The sequence below is a fragment of the Phocoena phocoena genome, chromosome 19, assembly GCF_963924675.1.
Source record: "Phocoena phocoena chromosome 19, mPhoPho1.1, whole genome shotgun sequence".
Classification (NCBI taxonomy): Eukaryota; Metazoa; Chordata; class Mammalia; order Artiodactyla; family Phocoenidae; genus Phocoena; species Phocoena phocoena.
In genome coordinates this window covers 49,205,386-49,226,105 of record NC_089237.1, presented here as the reverse complement: position 1 = coordinate 49,226,105, position 20,720 = coordinate 49,205,386, and the positions used below count along the sequence as shown (strand labels likewise).

The 20,720-nt window shown below is 56.5% G+C and overlaps 1 protein-coding gene across 1 annotated transcript in view; it reads right to left on the bottom strand.

The window, feature by feature from the left end:
* Positions 1–230: 230 nt before the first annotated feature.
* The window catches only part of PITPNM3 (PITPNM family member 3), an 87,782-nt gene continuing 67,292 nt past the window's right edge, over positions 231–20,720 (bottom strand). The window contains exons 13-25 of the mRNA XM_065898051.1: positions 20,569–20,691; positions 19,930–20,114; positions 17,339–17,511; positions 15,895–16,065; positions 14,411–14,605; positions 13,722–13,870; positions 10,831–10,947; positions 8,318–8,434; positions 7,865–8,013; positions 7,434–7,583; positions 4,042–4,225; positions 2,055–2,183; positions 231–533 (exon numbers count right to left, since the gene is read on the bottom strand). Coding sequence (XP_065754123.1) covers positions 231–533; positions 2,055–2,183; positions 4,042–4,225; positions 7,434–7,583; positions 7,865–8,013; positions 8,318–8,434; positions 10,831–10,947; positions 13,722–13,870; positions 14,411–14,605; positions 15,895–16,065; positions 17,339–17,511; positions 19,930–20,114; positions 20,569–20,691 — 2,145 coding nt within the window. The remainder of the gene's footprint in view (positions 534–2,054; positions 2,184–4,041; positions 4,226–7,433; positions 7,584–7,864; positions 8,014–8,317; positions 8,435–10,830; positions 10,948–13,721; positions 13,871–14,410; positions 14,606–15,894; positions 16,066–17,338; positions 17,512–19,929; positions 20,115–20,568; positions 20,692–20,720) is intronic.

Genomic DNA, 20,720 nt, shown 5'->3' with positions numbered 1-20,720 from the left:
AGCTGGGGCTTGCGTTGCAGGCGTGATGGGGCAGCAGCGACCGCACTGAGACCCCTGGATCTCACCCCTTCGCAGCCCAGGGAGCCCCCCAAGGCCAGGCAGGGTCCTGCCCCCCTCGCTGGTCGGACACTGCTGGACAGACACGGGAGGGAAAAAGCAGGAAAAGGCCTGTGTCTGCCGGGGAGAAGGCAGCCCGCTGGGGCCCCCCTGCTCTGCACGCAGCCTGGCCCTCAGGGCACCGACTCGAACTTGGGGGGCCCGCGCGCCCAGCTGAGCGCGGGCAGGGGCCGCTCGTGGTCCTTGTCGGACTCGGGCTGGCTCTGGGCCCGCTCGGGCTTGGGGTTGGTGGGCGGGTCGGGCTGCTGCACCGACAGGGTCCGGCGCAGGTGATTGCGCTTCCGCAGGAACTCGGGCTGCGCGTGGAGGCCGAAGCTGCCCTTGCGTAGCATCATACGCGAGCTGTTCTTCTTGGGCCGCGAGCGGTGGCCGGCCTCCAGCGTGGCCAAGTGCGTGGCGTAGCCCTCGCTCAGGAACTGCGGAGGGGACAGGCGTCAGGCCAGAGGGGCAGGCGGGCCGCGGTCCTGCCCTTCCCCACACCCCAACATCGCCCTCTCCCCGGAACACCCAGCTGCTCCAGGACCCGGGGAGCTCGTGACCTGTCAGTGCTCCCTGCCCGGCTTTGGGCAACTGAGCGCTTCTGTCTGTACCCCCGGGTCACGCCAGAGTTCCCTGGATTCCTGATGGGGCGAAGCTCCCATCCTTGTCACTTTCACTAAAATCCCCCAAAGGTAAGTCTCTCTCTCCCCTCCTCCAGCTCCTACCGCATGGAACCTCGTTATTTTCTGGCCCCCGCAGCTGCCCTTCTTGCCAGTCTCTCTCCCTAGGTCCTCAGAGGCTTTGCTACTCAAAGTGTGGGCCGTGGATCACAGCAGCATCAGCACGACCTGGACCCTTGACGGGTAGAATGTCAGGCCCCAGCCCAGGCCTGGGAATCTGAATCTGCGTTTAAACGAGGTCTCCAGGTGATCCGTGTGCACCTCAGAGTTGAGAAGCCCTGCTCTAACGGTCCCCACTCTGAGGTCCCACCATCTCTGCCCCTCCACCTGCCGGTCACTTTCAGGCACCTCCCACTCCACGTGGCCCCAAGAGGTCATCGCCTTCCATTCAGTCGCCTGCTTTTCAACCCCAGTAACGGTACCACCCACCTGGTCACCCAGGTCAGAAACCGGGCATCATCTGTGACTTTCCCTTTCTCTCGACTCATGCATCCCATCCCTTCGTCACCAAATCCAATCCATCCTGCCTTGGAAGTGCCTCTCAGGCCCTTGGCCTTCTCTGCCCTGCCACCGCCCTGCCACTGCTTCCCTCCCCTCTCCCCTTCCCCTGATCCGCCTTCCACCTGCAGCCTGACGGATCTCTCTGAATCACAAACTCATCACAAACTCACTCCAGAGCCATAGAGTCCCAGCTTGTCAAGACACACAGGCCATCCAGGACCCGCTGCTCCAGCCCCCTCTCCCTTTCCCTCCCACATCACACTCAGCCAAGCTGAGTCACTTGCAGTTCCCATAATATACATGTGCTCTGCTGTCTCCTGACCGTGGCTTTTGCTGCTGCCTCTCTCACAAAGGCTCCTCCAACCTCAGGCCCTTCCTGGATAATTCCTTCAAACTCCCAGAAACCAACCTTTTCCCTGAGTCCGGCTTAGCTGCTCCTCTCTGGGACCCCACAGTTCTCTGTGCTCCCTGCCATTCACTATGGCTCCTGCCACACTGCACTGTCACTGTCTGCTAAGTTTTCCATCTCCCCCACTAGACTGGATGACATGACATCCGACTGCACCGTGGGTCTCCCCTGTACCCAGCGCAGGGCCTGGCCCAAAGCAGGCACCCAGTCGTGTTTGTGGAAGGAAGGAAGGAAAGAAGGAAGGAAGGAAGGAAGGAAAGAACAAATGACTGAATGAGCAAACAATGGAATAAACCTCCTCCTCCCCTCTCCCCTTTTGTTGGTTCCACCCCCCTCACCCCCCAACCCCCAGCCCCACCTCTACCCACCTGGCACTGGGTTTGATACTTCTTGGTGGGCCGGCCCACAATGAAGATCTGGGAGGGTGGCAGGCCTAGCACACTGTAGACGGAGATGTCCTTCGTGGAGCCGTAGGCCGCACTGATTTTGATGAAGCACTGAAACACAGGGCAGCTGATGGAGGGAGAGGGGGCCCAGCGCATCCCCACAGAGGACTCCTAGATGTCCCCCCGGGGAGCACTGCTGGGGGACCCTTTATCTGCACACTGATAGACTCCAAGTCATGGGACCACCCTGCATCAGGAACCACCCCCTGCAGTGGCCTCCCCTCCTGCCCCACCCTCTGCACCGAAAGCCTGATATGGGCTCCACCTGTGAATCACAGCCCCACCATTTGCTGACCCCACGTGAGGAACGCGACCCGTAGGTTACGAACAGTGGGGCAAAGTGCTCCTCTGTGGACAGGAAATTGAGTGCCAAGTTGACACAATCCAGGGCCAGGACTGGAGGCCAGTTCTGTCCTGCCAATTCTGCCCTCTGGTTCTCCTGCCTGTCCGTGCCTTTTTCTCCACTCCACGACTACCACCTGGATTCTGGTCTTCTGTCTCTTACTTGGGCAACAGCCTCCCAACTGGCCTTCCTGCCCCTCGTTTCTCCCGCCAATCTGTTCTCCATACAGCTGCCAAAACGATCTTTCTTCCACCCAAATTAGACACGGCCACTCCCCTGCCTGAAGCTTTTCCATGGCTCACCATTACCCTCAGCAGAGAGTTCATGGTCTTGCCCAGTTTCTAAGGTTTTCACGGCCTGCCCAGCCCAGGCCCCTGATCGCTTCTGGGACCTCAGCCCCCAGTTGACCTGAATCTGATCCAGCACATGCCCCCATCCTGCATACCTGCAGCTCTTTCCTACCTCAGTGCCTTTGCACATGCTGTTTCTTTGGCCACCGGACAAACTCATACTCATGCTTCAAGACTCAGCTCAGAAGTTACCACCTCCTAGAAGCCTTCCCTGGCCTCTCCAGACAAAGCTAGGTCCTTTCTCCTCTGTTTTCCCAAAGGGTCTTTTCTAATCACCCACCAGTTAACTGTCAATTTCCATGTTTTTCTTCCTGTAGATCAGGGATTGGCCGACTCTTTTGGTGAAAGACCAGATACTAAATATTTTAGGCTTTGCACTCTGTTGCAACTACTCAACTATTCCATTGTAGCTGAAAAGCAGCCATAAACAACCCGTAAGCAAATGAGCATGGCTGTGTTCCAGTAATACTTTATTTATGGACATGGAAATTTGAGTTTCATATAATTTTCACATGTCATGAAACCTTATTCTTCTTTTGATTTTTTTCCCCCAACCATGTAAGAGAATTAAAACCATTCTTAGCTCACAAGTCATATAAAAACCACGGGCCGGATTCAGCCCCTGGGCCATGATTTGTCAACCCCGGCTCCAGATCGGCAGTTCTCAAAATTTTGTAAGCATCAGAATCCCCTGGTGGGCTTGTTAAAATACAGATTGCTGGGCCCCCTTCCTAGAGTTTCAGATTCAGTAGGTCTCCAAGGGGGGCCAGAGACTCTGCATGTCTAATGAGGTCCCAGGGGACCCTGTGCCACAGGGCACACAGTGAAAATCACAGCTCTAGGACATCCCGAGTTCTGTTTGCCTCTGTGCATCCCCAACACCCAGGACAGGGGAGGGAACACACTAGGCACTTAAGTGTCTGCTGAAGGTATAACCAGATGCAGAGACAAGAGTTTAGGCTTTCGGGTCAGAAGATAAAGGATGAAAGGGTGACTCTGAGAACCTGGGCACATCCCTAAGCCTCACCTTTCTCACTTGCCTGTAGGGATAATAAGACACACCTCGCTGGGCAGTAAAAGGACCAATGAGATGCACGTGAATGGGCTTTGCAAACTGGGCATCCGCTTGGACAATCGGAGGATGTGGGGTAAAGGAGGAGGGTTGAGGGAGGAGGGGAGGGCGGTGGAGGAAGCCCTGCCCAGCCGGGACACTCACCTCCTGCATGAGATTGCGCAGGAAGATGGCCTTCTGCCGCAGCGGGTCGTGCACCAGCCCGTCCGAGAAGAAGATCATGCCCTGTGGGAAGTTGTGCTGGGACAGCCACGACACCACCCGCTGCTTCTGCATGTCCGGCCGCCCCGTGATGTAGAGGATCATGTAGCCCAGGTCCTGCCAGTGCCTGGCGAGACGGCATTGCAGGGTCCAGCCCCACCCTGGGTGGGCCACCCCCTGCCCAGCAGCCCGCCCCACTCCCCACTTCCCCCTGCCCCGAGAAGCCGGAGGGGCTGTTCCCAGGAGCACTAGGGGAGAAAAGGGGGCACCCTGAAGTCCGCACCCCCAGTTGAGCCCCGTGAGTCCTGGCCATCTCCCCCGGATGGCCCACAGGCACCAACCACATGCCCACAGCACAAATGATCCTCCCACTCCTGGCCCCTCTGCGTGGGTCCCCTTCTCTGTGATGCGCCATCATCACTCAAGTTTCTGGAGCCAGAGAGAAGCCCCTTTGATTCCTCCCTTTCCTTCGGTCTCCCGTCCTTCCTCCTCCAATCAAGGAGCCTTTGATTTTACCCGGCAGGATCTTCACTCCATCCTCTCAGTTTAACTCCACTTCTTAGCCTTAGCTCAGGACCCATCGCTCTCCTGGGCCACTACAAAACCCTCCTGGGAGGCCCCTTTCCCTCCAGTGCCCCCAATTGCAATCCAACCTGGGCCGTGCAACTTCGAGCAGGTTACTTAACGCCCCCAGGATTTCAGTTTCCCCTTCTGTAAAATGGGGCTGATAACAACAATGACCACCTAGGGTTTTCTGAAGGATGAAATAAATTCATCCCAAACAAGCCTGGCAGTGACTCTATTGTTATCCTTGGTACTGTTTCCATGGTGATTTCTGTAAATTGCACATCTAACCCCACTACTCCTTTGCCTAAAGCCCTTCCTGGCTCCCCGGTGCCCTGAGGTCGCAAGGCCCCCCTGCACTGGTGGTCCTCCACACTCTGCCCTTGAGCATGGCAGCTCCCCAGCCACACGGAGCTGCTTTGCTGCCCCAGCCAAGCCCTGTGCTCTTCTGCTGCAGACCCCTGCCCTAGAGAGGCTTTGTGGCTCCATCTCCTTATGTTCCCATCCCCCCATCTTTCAAGGCCACCTCCTCCAGGAAGCCTTCCCTGCTTTCCAAGCAGGATCTGCCTCTCTCTTCTCTGTGCTCTCACAGTGGGCAAGTGCTCTCCGCTGACATGGAATCCTGTCTGTAAGATGTCAGATGAGCCCAGGCCTGATTGCAGGCTTTTGTGGCGCTAGCCACTGACTGGCCACCATAGATTGGGGGTTTCCAAACCTGGAAGATGCTCTGAGAGATTTGGGGAGGTTTTGTAAGCATGCACAGGCTCAGGTGTCACCTCCAGAGCTCTGGTTAATTCTGACGGGGCACCCAGTGATCTGCGGTTACAGAAAGCAGCTTCTGATGCTCAGCAAGGTTTGGAGAGCACCGCAGCAGCCCCAGGAGCCCATGTGAAGAGATGAGAGCACCAGATGGACTGCCCCCCAGAGAGGAAGGACCACAGCCTCCCCTTCCCAGGTGTGAGAGGGGGACATTGACTTGGGAGGGGCTTGGAGAAGATATAATGGGAATAAAGGACGCAGGCTTATAAGGAGGAGGTCGACCCCTGAAATGAGCAGGTCCAGGGCCTGTTTCCACAAGGCCAGTGGGCATCTTGAGGTGAGCAGTCTCGTAGGAGTCCTTGAGCCAGACTAGTTTTCTCTCCCCAGAGTGACCACTGCTGCTGGGGTGGTGCAGGGCAGTCCCCTGACCCAGTCCCCAAGAACTCCCAGGACCCGGGATCGGTCCCACTCTTGGTGTTCTGATCCCTTGGAGTCCTGGACTACAGTTTCTCATGCCCATGACTTGTTTTCTCCACTGGACTGTGAATTTCCTCTAACTAGGATCTCTTTCTGCATCAGTGCCCAGCCTAGAGCCTGGCCCAGAGCCAGCCTCAGAAAAGGGTGGAGGGAGAGAGGCAGGGAGAGAGGGAGAGACTAAAGTGGTACCTCTTTTGCTTTTCTAGTGGCAAAATCCGTTTGCACCTCTCTCCGCAGTACAATAGTCCTAGGAAGCTGTGCTTCCTGCCGCACCTCCTGCCCTGTCCCAATCTGGCCCCCAACATCCAATGGCCCTAAACTTGCCCCACCTCTTCCCCACACATGCTCTGTTCTTCCCTGTCACCTTCTTGGCCTATCAAAACCAGTTTTGTGGGCTTCCCTGGTGGCGCAGTGGTTGAGAGTCCGCCTGCCGATGCAGGGGACACGGGTTCGTGCCCCGGTCCGGGAAGACCCCACATGCCGCGGAGCGGCTGGGCCCGTGAGCCATGGCCGCTGAGCCTGCGCATCCGGAGCCTGTGCTCCGCAACGGGAGAGGCCACAGCAGTGAGAGGCCCACGTACCGCAAAAAAAAGAGTTTTGTATTTTCTTCTTTTTGTTTTTCTGCATGTGCTAATATTTGTACAATGGCATATCCGTCCTTCAGGAGTTGCCTCAAATGTCACCTGCTCCAGGAAGTCTGCTCTGCTTTCTCCAATCAGCTCTAATAGCTGCAATCTCTCGATTAGCACTGTGTGTTAGCTAGTCTTGAAAGATGGCCTCCCAGTGAGCCATGTGTCCCAGTATTCACACCTTTATGTGGTCCCTTCCCCTTGAATCTGGTTGGATCCTGCGCCTCACTTATAACCAATAGAACATAGTGGAAAGGACACTGAATTCCGAGGCTGGGTCCTAAGAACGCTTGTAGCTTCCAGCTGGGTCTCCAGGAACCAGAGGAGGCCGGTCACCATGGTGGAAGTCAGCCACCAGGTACAAAGTCTGGCTGGTCTGAGACCACCTGGCTGGTCACATGGAACAGCCACATGGAGAGAGAGAAAGAGATGCCCCAGCCGAGGAACAAGACACATGAGCTCATCATCCATCTTGAACATCTTGAACCTCCAGCCCAGTGGAGCCCTTAGATGATCCCCAGCCTGGACCGCCACCTGACTGCCATTGCTGGAGAGACCCCACATGAGAAACTCCCAGCAGAACCCAGTCAATGATGTGATAGAATAATAAAGTACGATCTTCAGTTGCTAAGTATGGAGCCATTTGCTCCACAGCAACCGGTAATCAGAACACACCAATTTTATCCTGACTGGGATCTGAATGCAAGAGACCAGGCCTGATTCACTGCACAGAATGCTCAGACAGTGTTAGAATAAACAGAGGGAGGAGGATAGAGAGGGAGGGAGGGAGGGCATCCGAGATTCTCAAGGGCCCTCAGTAAATTACTGCTGGAGGTGAAGCCAGGACTCCCGGCTCCTGGCCCATATCCCCCAGGGCTGCTGGCCCTGCAGGGAGGGTGCACTCACCGGACAACGTCCACTGCCCCTGGCCGGACCTTGGGGTCGCTTCCCATGATGGACACGCTGGCCGCAAAGGAGCCGTCGATGCTGAAGACCACGCACTCCATGCCCCGGGGCAGCACTGTGAGGTAGCTCATCGCGCAGGTCTGGTCGCCCCTGAAAGGTATGGCCAGCCGTGCGCTCAAGGTCAGGTGTCAGCCTGAGGCCAAGGTCAGCCCACAGCCGGGGTCAGAGCTCAGTCAGGGCCAGGTTGAGAGAGAACCTGGGCGGCATCTCCTGATGCTACAGCTGCGACCGCATCCCATTTTCCTCTCTCCCTGCAGACAAGGACAGGGTCCCGAAGACAGTACCTCGAGGCCCCCATCTTCTGGACAGGCCTGGCTGGCAGGGCCATGGAACCGGGTGAAAGCACCGTGAGAATGTCGCCTGGGCCTTACCTGACGACCATCTTCACGGGGTAGACGCCGAGCCCCAGGCGCCGGGGCCGCGGCACGCTGTACGTGATTCGGCCGCTGCTGTTCGTGATCTCCGTGTCCAAGTGCACCCAGCGGCCGGAGGAAGGCTCTGCCATCACCAGGATGTCCACCTGCAGGCAGTGAGGGGACCAGGGGAATCGCTGAAGGCTGGGGCGCTGGGGCTGGGCTTGGGAGCTCTTCTCTGCCAAGACAGCAGGGCTTGGGGTTCTGTCCGACACTAGTTCCTGGCTCCCACCACCTTTCCTCTTTCCACTGCAGCCGCACCAGCTTCTCCGAGGCACCCAGTCCAACCCTCACTCCCGCTCTCCCTCCCTGACCTGCGTGAGCATCTCCCACCTCGTGCAGCCAGGCCTTCTGCAGCCCTCACCCCACGTGCCACGTGGTACCCAGGAGGGGATGGCCCAGCCTCTGTACCTTCTCCCCGGTCAGGGCCACCATGTCGAGGGGCCCGTACATGAACCGCCCCACCAGGACCTGGGGGCCGTCTTCGGCAGCAATCACGTCGTTGGCCCGGTGGTTGGCGGTGACATTCTGGAAGGACAGAAACCAGCTCAGCTTCTGCAAGGGGACTTGACCTGGCTTTTTCCTTACGTCAGCCACAGGATCAGCTGGAGGGATGCACACCCGCCGGACATTGCCTTTCTTCCTATTAACCTCGTTAGAGCTTCCGAGATGTGTCCCCATGGAATCCACGAGGGAAACAGACCCTTAGACCCTCACGTGGTCTCCAAGGAGCCCTGGGCTCCTGCAGACCAGCATCCTCCACTCTTGATTCTCCGCATGGCCCGGAGGTAACAACCAGTCCTCAGAGCCTGGCATCCTTCTAGACCCCCAGGCTGGAAACTGAGGGTCACCTTCACTTCTTCCTGCCTCATCACGGCTCACATCCAGTAGCCGTTTACCATCCTTCTTTGCTTCGTGGGCGATTTAAATGTCAAGAGTAGAGAAAACAGCGTAGGAAGTCTCGTGTGGCCGGAAACCAGTCGCGGCCATTCTGGCTCTGCTCTTCCCTGGCTGGATGCCCCCACCCCGCTCTAGATCATTCTGGAGCGATGCTGGACGTCGCGACACTTGTCTGTAACTATCCCAGCATCCCCATCCTTCTTCACGTCTGGTTTCAATTCATTCCGTAGCCCTACATTGGCCCCAGCTGCCCACCACTCCCAGCCTGGTTTCAAGACCCAAACCACTCCATCTTTACAGAACCACCCACATCTGTGTCTTTTCCCACACCCAGGTACCTCTCACCTGGGCTCTGCTAGTAGCATCTTAAAGGAGCCCCCTTACTCAAAAACATTCCCCGTGGCAGATTGACCGTCTTTATAAAGCACAGATCTTTTAACCCCCCAGGGCCCTCGGGATGAAGTACAAATCCTGAGCCTGGCATCAAAACTTTGCTGGGCAATCTTTTCAGTCCCATCTCCTGCTGCTGCCCTTCGAAGCCCCACTGGTTCTTTCAGGTCAGGCTCTGCAGAGGCCTCTGGGCCTTTGCTCACACTGGTCCCCCCACTTTCTATGGCATCCCTGGTCCCCTGCCTCCTTCTTCCAGCCCATCCACTAAGACCTGACTCAACTTCGTCCTCTCCAAGAAGCACTGGAGGACTCCCCCGAGATGGTCTCCACCTCCTCTCAATTCCCATGGTATTTTAATTCAAATCAACAAACATTTGTGGGCACCTCATCTGCACTGGTCCCAGAGCTGGGCTCTGGGGATGCAGAGAGGAACCAGTCATGGTCCCTGACCCGGAAACCCTCAGTCAAGTGGGAGATGCAGGCCTGCTTACAAGAATACCGATAAGGGAAGAGCTCATTCATGGAAATAAACACATGGAAAGATGCCATAAAAAGGAATTAAGTACTGACACAAACCACAACGTGGATGAACCTTGAAAAAGGTGCTCAGTGAAAGAAGCCAGACACAAGAAACCACCTATTGTATGATTCCATTATATGAAATGTCCAGAATAGGCAAATCTATAGAGACAGAAAGTAGATGAGTGGTTGCTTAAGGTTAGGGGGTGGCAGTAGGGGGCTGGGGGAAGGGGGTGGTAGCTAAAGGGTAAGGGGCTCCTTTTGGAGGTGATGGAAATGATCTAAAATTAACCATGATGATGGCTGCACACATCGGTGAATACACTAAGATCCATTGAATCGCACACTTTAAGTGGGTGAATTGTATAAAATGTGGTTATAGCTCAATAAATATGTTTACCAAAAAAAGAGTTGATTCATGGATCACTGATCACCTTGTACCATTTAGGACTGTTCTTGGGGTCCATGTCTGATGTTCCCACAGGACTGGAAGTGCCCACCACAACAGTGGCTGTGCTTGTAAATCCCTGTGCCCCACTGCCTGGCAAAGGGTCTGGGACACAGTGGGTATTGACCATCGTTTGCTGAGTAAATGAATGTATGCCTACTGAACTCCTATTCATACGTCAATACCTTGCAGAGATGATGCTTCTTCAGGGAAGCGCTGCACGGCCTGCCCTGACAATCCTTCTCTTCATCTTCTTCCTAATCTGTGCCTCCCTCTATATGATGGCAAATGTCACACCGGGCTGTGAGCCCCGTGGTTGTGTGCAACACTCTTTCGGACCCCTGGGTACGTCTACAGAGACCTGGCATATAGCAATTGCTCCACAATTGCCATCTCCTCACCATCCCCAGCGCCCTGGAGCCCCACCCGTGGTGCTCCTGTGGAGCCAGGCCACGGCAGCCAGCTCCCCATCTCACCAATCCCCCCTCCCCCTCCACTGCAGCCCTGGGGGCCTCGTCTAAGCCTGAATCCCAGCATGTATGAGTACGGAGATCTGAGGAGCGAACCAAAGCCCTTCCCCGCCGTGTGGATGCCCCAGGCCCCAGGGGCAGCCCCACCTCCCCGAGACCACAGCCTCAACCCGTAGGCACCTCCAACAAGCACATACCCGCAGCTTGACCTGGGTCCTCTTACGAAGCCACTTCTCGCGGGGGTTGGTGGGGCTCAGTGCTGCGGGGTCCAAGCCAGCGCTCTCCTTGATGTTCACGCTCTCATAGCGCATCACCTGATCAGCGGCCCAGCAGGACTCCGGGTCAGGCCATCTGGGCCCCTCTCCCTCCTCCCCATGGTGTCAGGGCCCTCCAGCTTGCGGCCAGTCAGGCCCTCCTCCAGGCCTCCCCACCTCCCAGCCTGGGACCCTCAGGAGGCCGGGAGCCCCCAGCACCTACCACTCTGCCCACCTGCCCTGACAGCTGGGGCCAGACCACTATCTCTCAAATGCTCTGGCCTGGACCAGCCTCTGCTCTCGACACCCAAACCTAGCAGCCACCTGCGTCTGTACCCATTCTCTGCCTTCCCCCATTATGGTGGGTGACCCTTACTGAAGGCCAGCTGGAGCCCTGGTCCCACCCAGCCCCACCCACCTCCTCAAGAACATAATGGAGCCAGCTCCCCTCTCAACCCTACATCAATGGCTAGTCCCTCACTACTGGATCATTCTCCTTAGCATCTAAATATGCCGTCATAGTGCCTCTCCCTAGGACCCCTCTCAACAACCATGACATGTTCCTGCTCTCCCTGACAGCAAAAGTCCACAGAAGACTCGCCCTGCACTGTCTCCACTTGCCCCCTGCCTTCTCCCCTCCCTCACTCCAGGCAGGCTTCTGATCCTGTGTCTCCCCTGAAGCCATTCTTGCCAAGGCCCCGTGACCTCCATCCTGCCCAACTCAGAGGCCCCCTCCCGTCTATCCGCTCCAGGACTCCTCCCTGAACTTCTCCGTCTACAGTAACTCCCTCGGTATCTGTGATGTTGTGATTTATAAGAAGAAGTATATATTTGGTCTTTGTCCAATTTCTGGCACAAAGCTCCTCAAATCCTTGCAACTTCCTAAGTGAGAGGGACAAAGGTGTCTTTCGTTATGCTAATAAGGTGACTTGAACCGCATCTAAGGATGGGGCTGGTTGCCAGGAGAACCAACCTTGTGATCAGAGGGTTGGAACTTTCAGTCCCGCCCCAGCCCCACATCACCACCTCCGGAGAGGGGAGAGGGGAGAGGGGCTGGAGGTTGGAGTTTAATCACAGATGGCCAGTGATTTAATCCATCATGTCTATGTAATGAAGCCTCCACAAAACCCCAAAAGGGTGGGCTTTGGAGATCTTCCAGGTTGGTGAACACATGGGAATTTGGGGACAGTGGTGCCCTCAGAAAGGGCATGGAAGCTCCATCTCCTTTCCCCATACCCTGCCCTTTGCATCTCTTCCATGTGGCTGTTCCTTTTTCTAAAATCCTTTTATAATTAACCAGTAATCTAGTAAATAAACTGAGTTCTGTGAGCCACTCTAGCAAATTAACTGAATCCAAGGAGAGGATCTTTGGAACCACCATTCTATAGCCTGTGAGTCAGAAAACCCAGGTGAGGGACTTCCCTGGTGGTCCAGTGGTAGAGAATCCACCTTCCAATGCAGGGGACGTGGGTTCAATCCCTGGTCAGGGAACTAAGATCCCACATGCTGCGGGGCAACTAAAACCCACGCGCCACAACTACTGAGCTCACACGCCTCAACAAGAGAGCCCGCGTGCCACAACTAGAGAGAGAAAAACCTGCATGCCACAACTAGAGAGAAGCCCATGCGCTGCAACGGAGAGCCCACGCGCTGCAACGAAAGGACCCACATGCCTCAATGAAGATCTCATGTGCGCCAACTAAGACCCGATACAGCCAAAAAAAAATAAAGAAAAAATTTTTCATGATGTTTAAAAAAAAAAGAGAGGGAAACCCAGGTGACAACCTGAAGATTGACATCTGATGGGGGAGGGGCGGGCAGTTGTAGGGCTGAGCCCTTAACCTGTGGGATCTGACCCTATCTCTAGGTAGATAATGTCAAAACTGAGTGAAATTGTAGGACACCCAGCTGAGGTCAGAGACTTGCCTGGTGTGGGGAAAAAACCCACACGTGGGAATTGGTGTGAGAAGCAGGGCAACCCATCGCTGGCTTTAAATGCCATCCAAGCTCTGATGACTCCACATTTTTATCTCCAAGCCAGCTAAGCTCCAGACTCTCCACTCACCTTCCCTCCCAACATCTAACAGGCGTCTCATCTTCCCAGGTCCAGACCCAAGACTCAGTATCCCCTCCTGCCCAGCCCGGCTCTTCCCCAGCCCCAGGGCATGGTGTCACCATAGTTAATCGAGTGGAAACCAGGATTCATGGGATGCCCCCACCTTCCCTCGCAGCCCGAATGTCAGCAGGTCCTGTCACCACACCTCAAACCCGGCAGCTCCTCGGCACCTCTGCCACCAGCTTCCTAGCCCAAGCCGCCACCTCAAGGTTGGGATCCCACGCTTGCTCTCCTGCCCTCCAAGCAGCAGCCACAGGACTTCCTTCTAGAATATCAATATCTCTCCCTTACTCAAAACTCTGCAGTGACTTCTCATCGGACCCAGTATAAAATCCCCCTCTGACCTTGGCTGTGGAGGGTGCATGTGATCTGACCCTCACCTGCCAGCCCCTACCCACCCCCAGGCTCTCCCTCAGTCACTGGCCTCTCTCTCCACCTATTTTAGAGACGAGGACCTTGAGACCCACAGGGGAACAGGCATGATGACTCCAGTCTCCAAGTTGAACCATAGGTACATTCTCCTACGTGGTGTCTATTTAATTTTCTAGAAAGTACCACACCATTGGCCAGAAGCAAGCGTTCCTTAGGAAAACCGTTGTCTGTCCAGGTCACCCCCCGACTCGCCACGCTTCGGTGCCTTCCCAGTGTCCAGCGTGGCCCGCGAGGTCAGCCTCTTGCCCCCAGAAGGACGGGCCCTCCCAAGAAGGGGCGGCAGTACCTGTCTCAGGATGAAGGCCACCACGTCCGTGGACTCCCAGTAGCTGGCGTGGAAGAGGTGGGGCAGGGCCACGGTGGGGAAGGCAGTGAGGACGTCGGGGCAGTACAGGGCGTAGTCAATGCGCTTGCTGCCCCACCACTTGGCTGTGACTGCGGGGCCAAGAGGGGGCCAAGGTCAGAGCGGCCTGCCCGGGGCTTTGACCCAAGGGGCAGCGTGGGACCCCGGGGCCCGGATCCAGGGGTGGATGTGCCACTCGGGGCACAAGTTTGGGGCCAGAGTGCTCGGCTCAGAATGAGCTCTCCTCCGCCTTCAACGACCCCCCAGCCCCCTCGCGTACCCACCCCTCCCCCAGGGCGCGTGCTGCAAACTGGTCCCCAGGATGGGGGCCTGACCCACAGAGACGTGCACAGTCTCATCCCAGGGCTGTTGGTCACAGGGACTCCCAGGGGGAAAACTGAACGCTGGGAGTAAGTTGAGGCCTGGCAAGGTCACGGCTCAGTCCACGGTCAGAGGTCAGGGCCCCTGTCCAGGGTTAGAGGTCACAGTTCTCTCTGAGGTCAGAGCTCGGTCTGGATTCCCTTGTCCCCTCCTCCCCCGCCCTCGGCAGCCCCGGCAGTGGGCCAGCGGCCACCCGGAGGAGGGTCCCCTCTCCCGCGAATCCAGGCAGGGCCCGGGAGACCCTCACTCACTGCGGGAGGTGCCCACGGGGGCCAGGCTGTCCGAGGACTCCGAGCTCTCACTGTGGGAGCTGCCCTGGCTTATCCTCCGCCCCGGGCGCTGGGACCTCGGGGCGTGAGGGGGTGAGGCCGGGGCCTCCAGAAGCGGCGGGCTGCCCCGGGAGTTGCTCTCCAGGAAGAGGGAGCTGTGGGTGTGCAGGGCGTCAGCTGGAGGGGGAATTTCACAGTCAAGGCCAAGTGGTGGGTCTCAGATGAAGCTGCCTGTGTGCGCCAGCCCCGTGCTGGGCGGGAGGCTGAGCCCGGCCTGCCCCCTCACCTGCCCAGCGGGCAGCCCGCACCTCTTACCCCAGGGCCTGAAGGGACCCCCTCACTGTAGTATGCAGTCAGATTTCACCTCCTCCAAGCCATGGGTTAGGCAGGCACGAGTCAGGGTCCCAACCATGACATCCAGCCCCAGTAGAGCTGCCGAGGGCGCGTCTGGGACACTGCCCCAAAAGCACCAGCTGAGGTCACAGGTGGCACGTTACCATGTGCTCTTGTATCAGACTCCTCCTTGAGCCACAGAGGACTGTGGCTGAGCTTGGAAATGAATGGGGCCTCCAGCCTGGGAGCGAGGGCGCCCCCCTGGGGGCAGGGGGATGCCCTGAGCAGAGAGTGACATTTTAAGATGTGGGAAGGTTTTAGAGCCCCTTCTATCTACGGAAACTCCTGACAAAAGAGGACTTTGGAAATTAAGTTTCCATTGAAATGGGGGCAAGGGGGGTAAATTGGATTTTAATCCTGAATGAGCCACGTGTACAGCAGCCCCCGCCCCCAATCTGGCCCAAATCTCTGAACCGGCTTGGCTAAACTTCCTGAACTGTGGTACGGAGCCAAGGCTCTGATCTCCAAGCCCCTGACTGTCCAGTAGAGGCCTCCCCTTGGCCTCACCCCAGTCCATGTCTGGCTCACCCCACTTAAGCCCTGGAGGCCACGCCCCCCCAATCCACCTGCCCTTGCTCCTGATGTTCCCTCCACCCAGAAGATCTCTCCAACCCCCATCCTCCAGCTCTTCTCCACCTGTCCGATGCCTTGGTTGAAGGCCCTCTCTTCCATGAAGCCCTCCAGGGTGACCCACTCCATGCCCTGCCCCTCCAGAGTCCAGGCTGGGCTCTAGGCATAGCACTCAGCATGGATCCCCGGACTTAGAATCAGGTCTGACAACTCAAGTATTATGCTGGTCCCGGCCATGGGAGCTGGTCACGGGGCAGAGCCCAAAGATGCCTCCTGCAGAACAGGTGCTCACACAGGTGGGCTGCTCGGAAGGCAGGTGAGTCAGCTGTCTTCCTGTCCCCCCCCCCCGCCGCACAGAGCACACAGTCCTTGTTCAGGTGAGTCTAGTCACTCTGACAGCTGACTAGCTTGGAGGGGCTGGACCAGAGAGGGTGGCCCTCGGGCACCTCCCAGCTGGGGCCCAGCCTCCGGCTCAGCACACTCTTATACTCCTGAGGGCCTACCAAGGAGGAGGGACTGTCCGTCACCCAGCGGGAACCTCTGGTAGCGGGGCACGCTGACGGGCGACACCAGGTGGAACTTGGGCTCCAGCAGTGGTTCAAGCCGGGAGGCAGAGGGGTCTGCGCAGTGGAAAAAGCTGTAGACCTGACTGCAGGCAGGACGTACCTGGAAACCTAGGTGGGGGTGGGAAGTGGGAGGATACATGGGGGAAGTCCCTTGAGCACCTGCTCCCTTGGCCCTAGGAGGCTCCCTTGACTGCAGCTTTGAGTAACCTATTCCTCTGCTCAAGAACTTGCCATGGCTCCCTGCTACCGACAGGATCAAAGCCATCAGGTTCAGCTTGGCCTTCAATGCCTTGCCAACCTGCCCCACCTAGAAGCACCGCTGTAGGCGCCCAGCACTACAGCCATGGTGGACGTTGGTGACTCCCCAGCCAGGCTTGCTGCTTTCCTTTCTCTGCACTTCTGCTCAAGCTGCCCCTCCTCCTAGCAGGACGCCCTCCACTATTTCCACTGGTCAAACTCCTTTAAATTCTTCTAGCTGTCACTTAGTTGCCACCTGAACTATGAAGCGGACCTAGGATCTTTCAGTCAGGATCAGCAGCCCTTCCTTCGGCCCGCTCACTTCCCAGGCCCGGTAGTAAGTAGACTTCTTAGTTTGCCAGAGCTGACAGAACACTTCTCCCATTGACCAGCAGGTGTCTCCACTGAGGCTTCAGCTCATCAACGCGCCTCCCTGTCCCTCTTAGAGGACTGGACGGTCCAGCATCCAGGGAGCCCTAGGTTTCCTTAGCAACGTTAAGGACGGCCGTGGGATTCTGCCTCCTCTCCCCACTTCTAGCAGACACCCCCCTGCCACTTTTTATCTGTTCCATAGTGCAGGTTGTTGGTAAACTTTGGTGCTAAGGAAATTCGAGAATCCCTGATCCATTGTTTTCTGAGGTGCCTCCAGCCTCTTATATCCTCAGAGTCATTGCTAAGCCATCTGCTGGTGCAAATCACCTCCGTGTATATTTTAGAGGAATGGGGAGAAGGCACTGAAGGCTGCAGGGACTGCGAGAACAAAAGCACTGAGGTGAGCAGGGCATCTGCAGGGGGCAGTAAGACCAACCTGGCTGCAGAGGGCCTGCCTGGGCGCTGGGGATGGAGGGGGTGGGTGCAATAGGGCTTCTCTTCCCTGACAGCATGACAGCTGGACAATGGGGGCACAAATCAGTCTGGAGCATGTGACAGGGACAGCGAAATCCACCAGGAGCTGCCTCACCTTTGCCCACCTAGGGAAACTGCCCCACTCTCCTCCCCCCCGACCCCTTCTTCTTCCTCGCCTCTCTCTTCATCTACCCCAACTCCATGGCCCTCCCCGCCCCCGCTCTCCCCAATTCCAGGCCCTCACACAGTGGCCTAGTGACCCAAAGGCATCTTGGACCCCAGCCCGCGCCATACCCACCATCCAGTCCGGGCAGTACCGTCCTCCGCATGGCCAGGACCAGGCCCAGGGGCGAGCCAAAGAGGAAGAAGTCGGACACCTCAAAATCCAAGCGGCCCAGGCTGACCTCGGGGAGCTGGGGCCCCCCGGCCACAGGGGGCTCAGCCTCATCCTTCAGCACGCTCGAGTGGATGCTGGCCGAGGGAGGAAGACAGGGGAGCGCAGGTTAGGGGAGGACCAAGCGCGGGGGGTGAGCACTTAGCAGAGCAGCCTGAGGTCCGGGGTGCAGCGCCCAGCCCTCCGTCTCTGGGGCGGGGCTCAGACCCGGAGTCCACTTGATGGATCACCGACATGAGATGGCGACCATCTCAGCATCCAACACCAAGGCCTGGCCAACATTTGGGTAAGGCAGCAATCAGCCAACTTTTCCTGTAAAGGGCCAGATGGTAAATATTTCAGACTTCGGGGGCCATATGGCCTCCATCACATCTACTTAACTCAACTCTGCTGTGTAGCACGCGGGCAGCCACAGACGCTACCTGAACAAACACGCGTGGCCATGATCCAATCAAACTTTCTTCGCTAAAACAGACTGAGCACCTGAAAACCTAAGCCCCCCGCGCATTGGCAGGTCTGCCCCATCGTACTGGTCTTGTGATGGCCACACTGTGAATTCCTGCCCTGTCCAGCAGAGAAGCCCGGCCTGGCCAGACAGCTGGGTGACATCAGTCCTGCGATGATGAGGGCTTTCATGGGAACTCATGTTCCAGGCAACTCGCAGACACAGATGCAAACAGCTTGGTCTTCCCTCCCCTCTAGCCCACAAAGGAAACTGAGCTTAAAGAGAAAAACACGAGACACCCACAATTCCAGCCGTTCCCCTCCCAGGTGCCCGTTGCCCCAAAGACTTCAAGTGGATGTTTAGCCACAGACCCAGAGTGGGCTGCTGAGAATGGGCAGAAAACTGGGGACCTCCCTGACCTTCCAGCTGCATTTAGGTACTGCTCGGGGTTTAAGAAAGTCCAGCAGGATCGCATGATCTATGAATCCATTAACGGAATGCAAATTCTACTAAAATACTCAAGTTGGAGGAGGAAGGGAATCTTAGAAATAACCATCGAAATAATGTGTGTCAGTCCCCCATGCCCTGTGGGCGAGGGTCTGGGCAGTTGAATCTGAATCCCCACACACCCTCCGCCTCTCGCAGTGTGAGCATCTTGCAGTGAGGATGACCACCCTGGTGTTTAACAATTCGTATTTCATGTACAGCGTGGTCCCTAAACACACACCAACTACTTAACTGCCAGAGAAACAGCCATCTGTCCCTACACCAGAAGGAAGAGCTGGCTGTGTTGGACCAGCTATCGAGAGCCTCCAACTTCACGTCACTCTCCAAATTTGGGGCTTTCTTAAAGGATTTTTCAAGGATGAACCAGAAATGGTATGATTCTACCTTGCAACCTGACTTGAAATGTAGCTGCTTTTCTAAAGAATAATCTTTCAGAGGGGCTTTAAATATGATTTGAATATGCAGAGCCTTTGACCTAATAATTCTTCCTCCAATAATCCATCTGAATGAAATAACCCCTATATATATATATATATATATATATATATATATATATATGCACAAAGCTGTTTCTGGAGTGCTGTTTATAATTGCAAAGAACTGGAAAAAGCCAAAGTGTACAGTTATTGGGACTCAGTAAGATGTCATCCATTCACTCAAAGAAATATTTTTAAGAATATTTACCAAGACATTTTAATTACATGGGGAAAAGACCACAATATAAGAGGGTTTTTTTAAAGTAAAACTATAGGCAAAGCAAGTAAAAAATATATTGCAAGGAAACACTCCAAGGTCGGCAATGGTGAGAGGATCCATTTTCCAAATGTCCTGACGGCCTCCCGCTACTTATCATTCGGGTAGAAAAGAAGGAGGGGGGATGGGAGGAGAGAAGCGAGGAGAAAGGGAGGAAGAAAAGAGGCGTTCCTTCCCATTTGGATCTATGTTCAATACCCATTTGAATCCTGAATAATTGTACAGATAATTCATTTAGCCAGTGTCTGTTAACATGCCTCTTCTAGAAAGTTAAAGGGTGGGCAGTTCCATGCAGGGACCCGGCTGGCCTCTGAATGAGAGTGTATTGGGTGCTGGGCACTGGGAGACCAAAATGCTGACCCCCAGCTCTCCAGTAACTGGCCGTGTGATCCCTGGAAAGTTCCTAACCTCCTCGGCCTCTGCTGCCCCATGTGAGAAATACCAAGAACACAATACTAAGAAATACGAAACACACCTACGTCTGTTCTTTCACCCGATTCTTAAGACCATCAGTGAAGTAGGCTGCAGGGCAGCATCTACTCTCTTGGTGAGATCGACTGCCCCCAGCTCTCTGCAAGCTGGGGAGTGGGGCGGACACAGCGTGCAGAGTCCTGGGTCTTGGTGCAGGGTCCGTGGGGAATGGCCTTGGTCCCAGCATTTCAGTGCTCGTCCCTTCCCCCCCACCCCGATGCAAGGGCCTGGGAGTCACAGGCCTCCCAGATGACCCTGGGCCGAGGTCCTGTCCCCCTGGACGCTTTGCTGGAAGGCAGCAGGCACAGGGAGCGGTTACCTCGATAGGAAGGCGTGATGCTGGGTGATGGCCTCGCAGTCATAGGTGGAGGAGTCGCTCTGCTTCCGGGGCAATGGCCTCTTGGGTGCTTCATCCTCCAACGCGCTGGAGACATCGATGCTGCTCTTGCTGAGCCGCTTGCTGCTGGCCAGGCTGCATTCCTCCTCCAGCACAACTGGGGTGTCCTTTGGGGCCGAGCAGAGGACAGGAGGACACTCCAGTCACCGGAGACTCTGGGGCCCCGCCTCCTCCCCCAGCATAAATGAACCCCTTCCTCCTACGGTGGGAGAGGCAGTCCTTCTTCCAAAAGGGGCATGGGAGCCACAGCACAGTAACGGTGGGATTTCAGGCACAGGGCTGTCCCCCAAGTCCAAAGGGCTTGGCAACCCCACAGGACTCTGGACAGCTGTCTAGGGACCAAACCCGGCATGAGCCCTCTCTGGGCTTCCGTTTCTTCACCTGTAATAATAATCTCCCACTACTCTTGCAGGACTGTGATATGATACCTTGTAACGTGGATGTCACAGCACAAACATGAAAAGCTAACACTGCTCCCCCAGGAGAGGCCCTGTTCCCCTGGGGCCGGGGCTGTGGCTCCCAAGGACAGACCCTCCCCCATTCCCACTACCTGGCCCGCACCTGCGTGCTGCTGACACTCCCCTTCCGGCTGCCGCTGCCAGGGCTGTCACCTGAGGGCCCCGCGCTGTAGCAGATGGCATCGAAGGCCAGGAGGCCCCCCACACAGTCCCCGATGAGACACACCTGGAGAAGGCAGAGCCGGGACTGCAGGC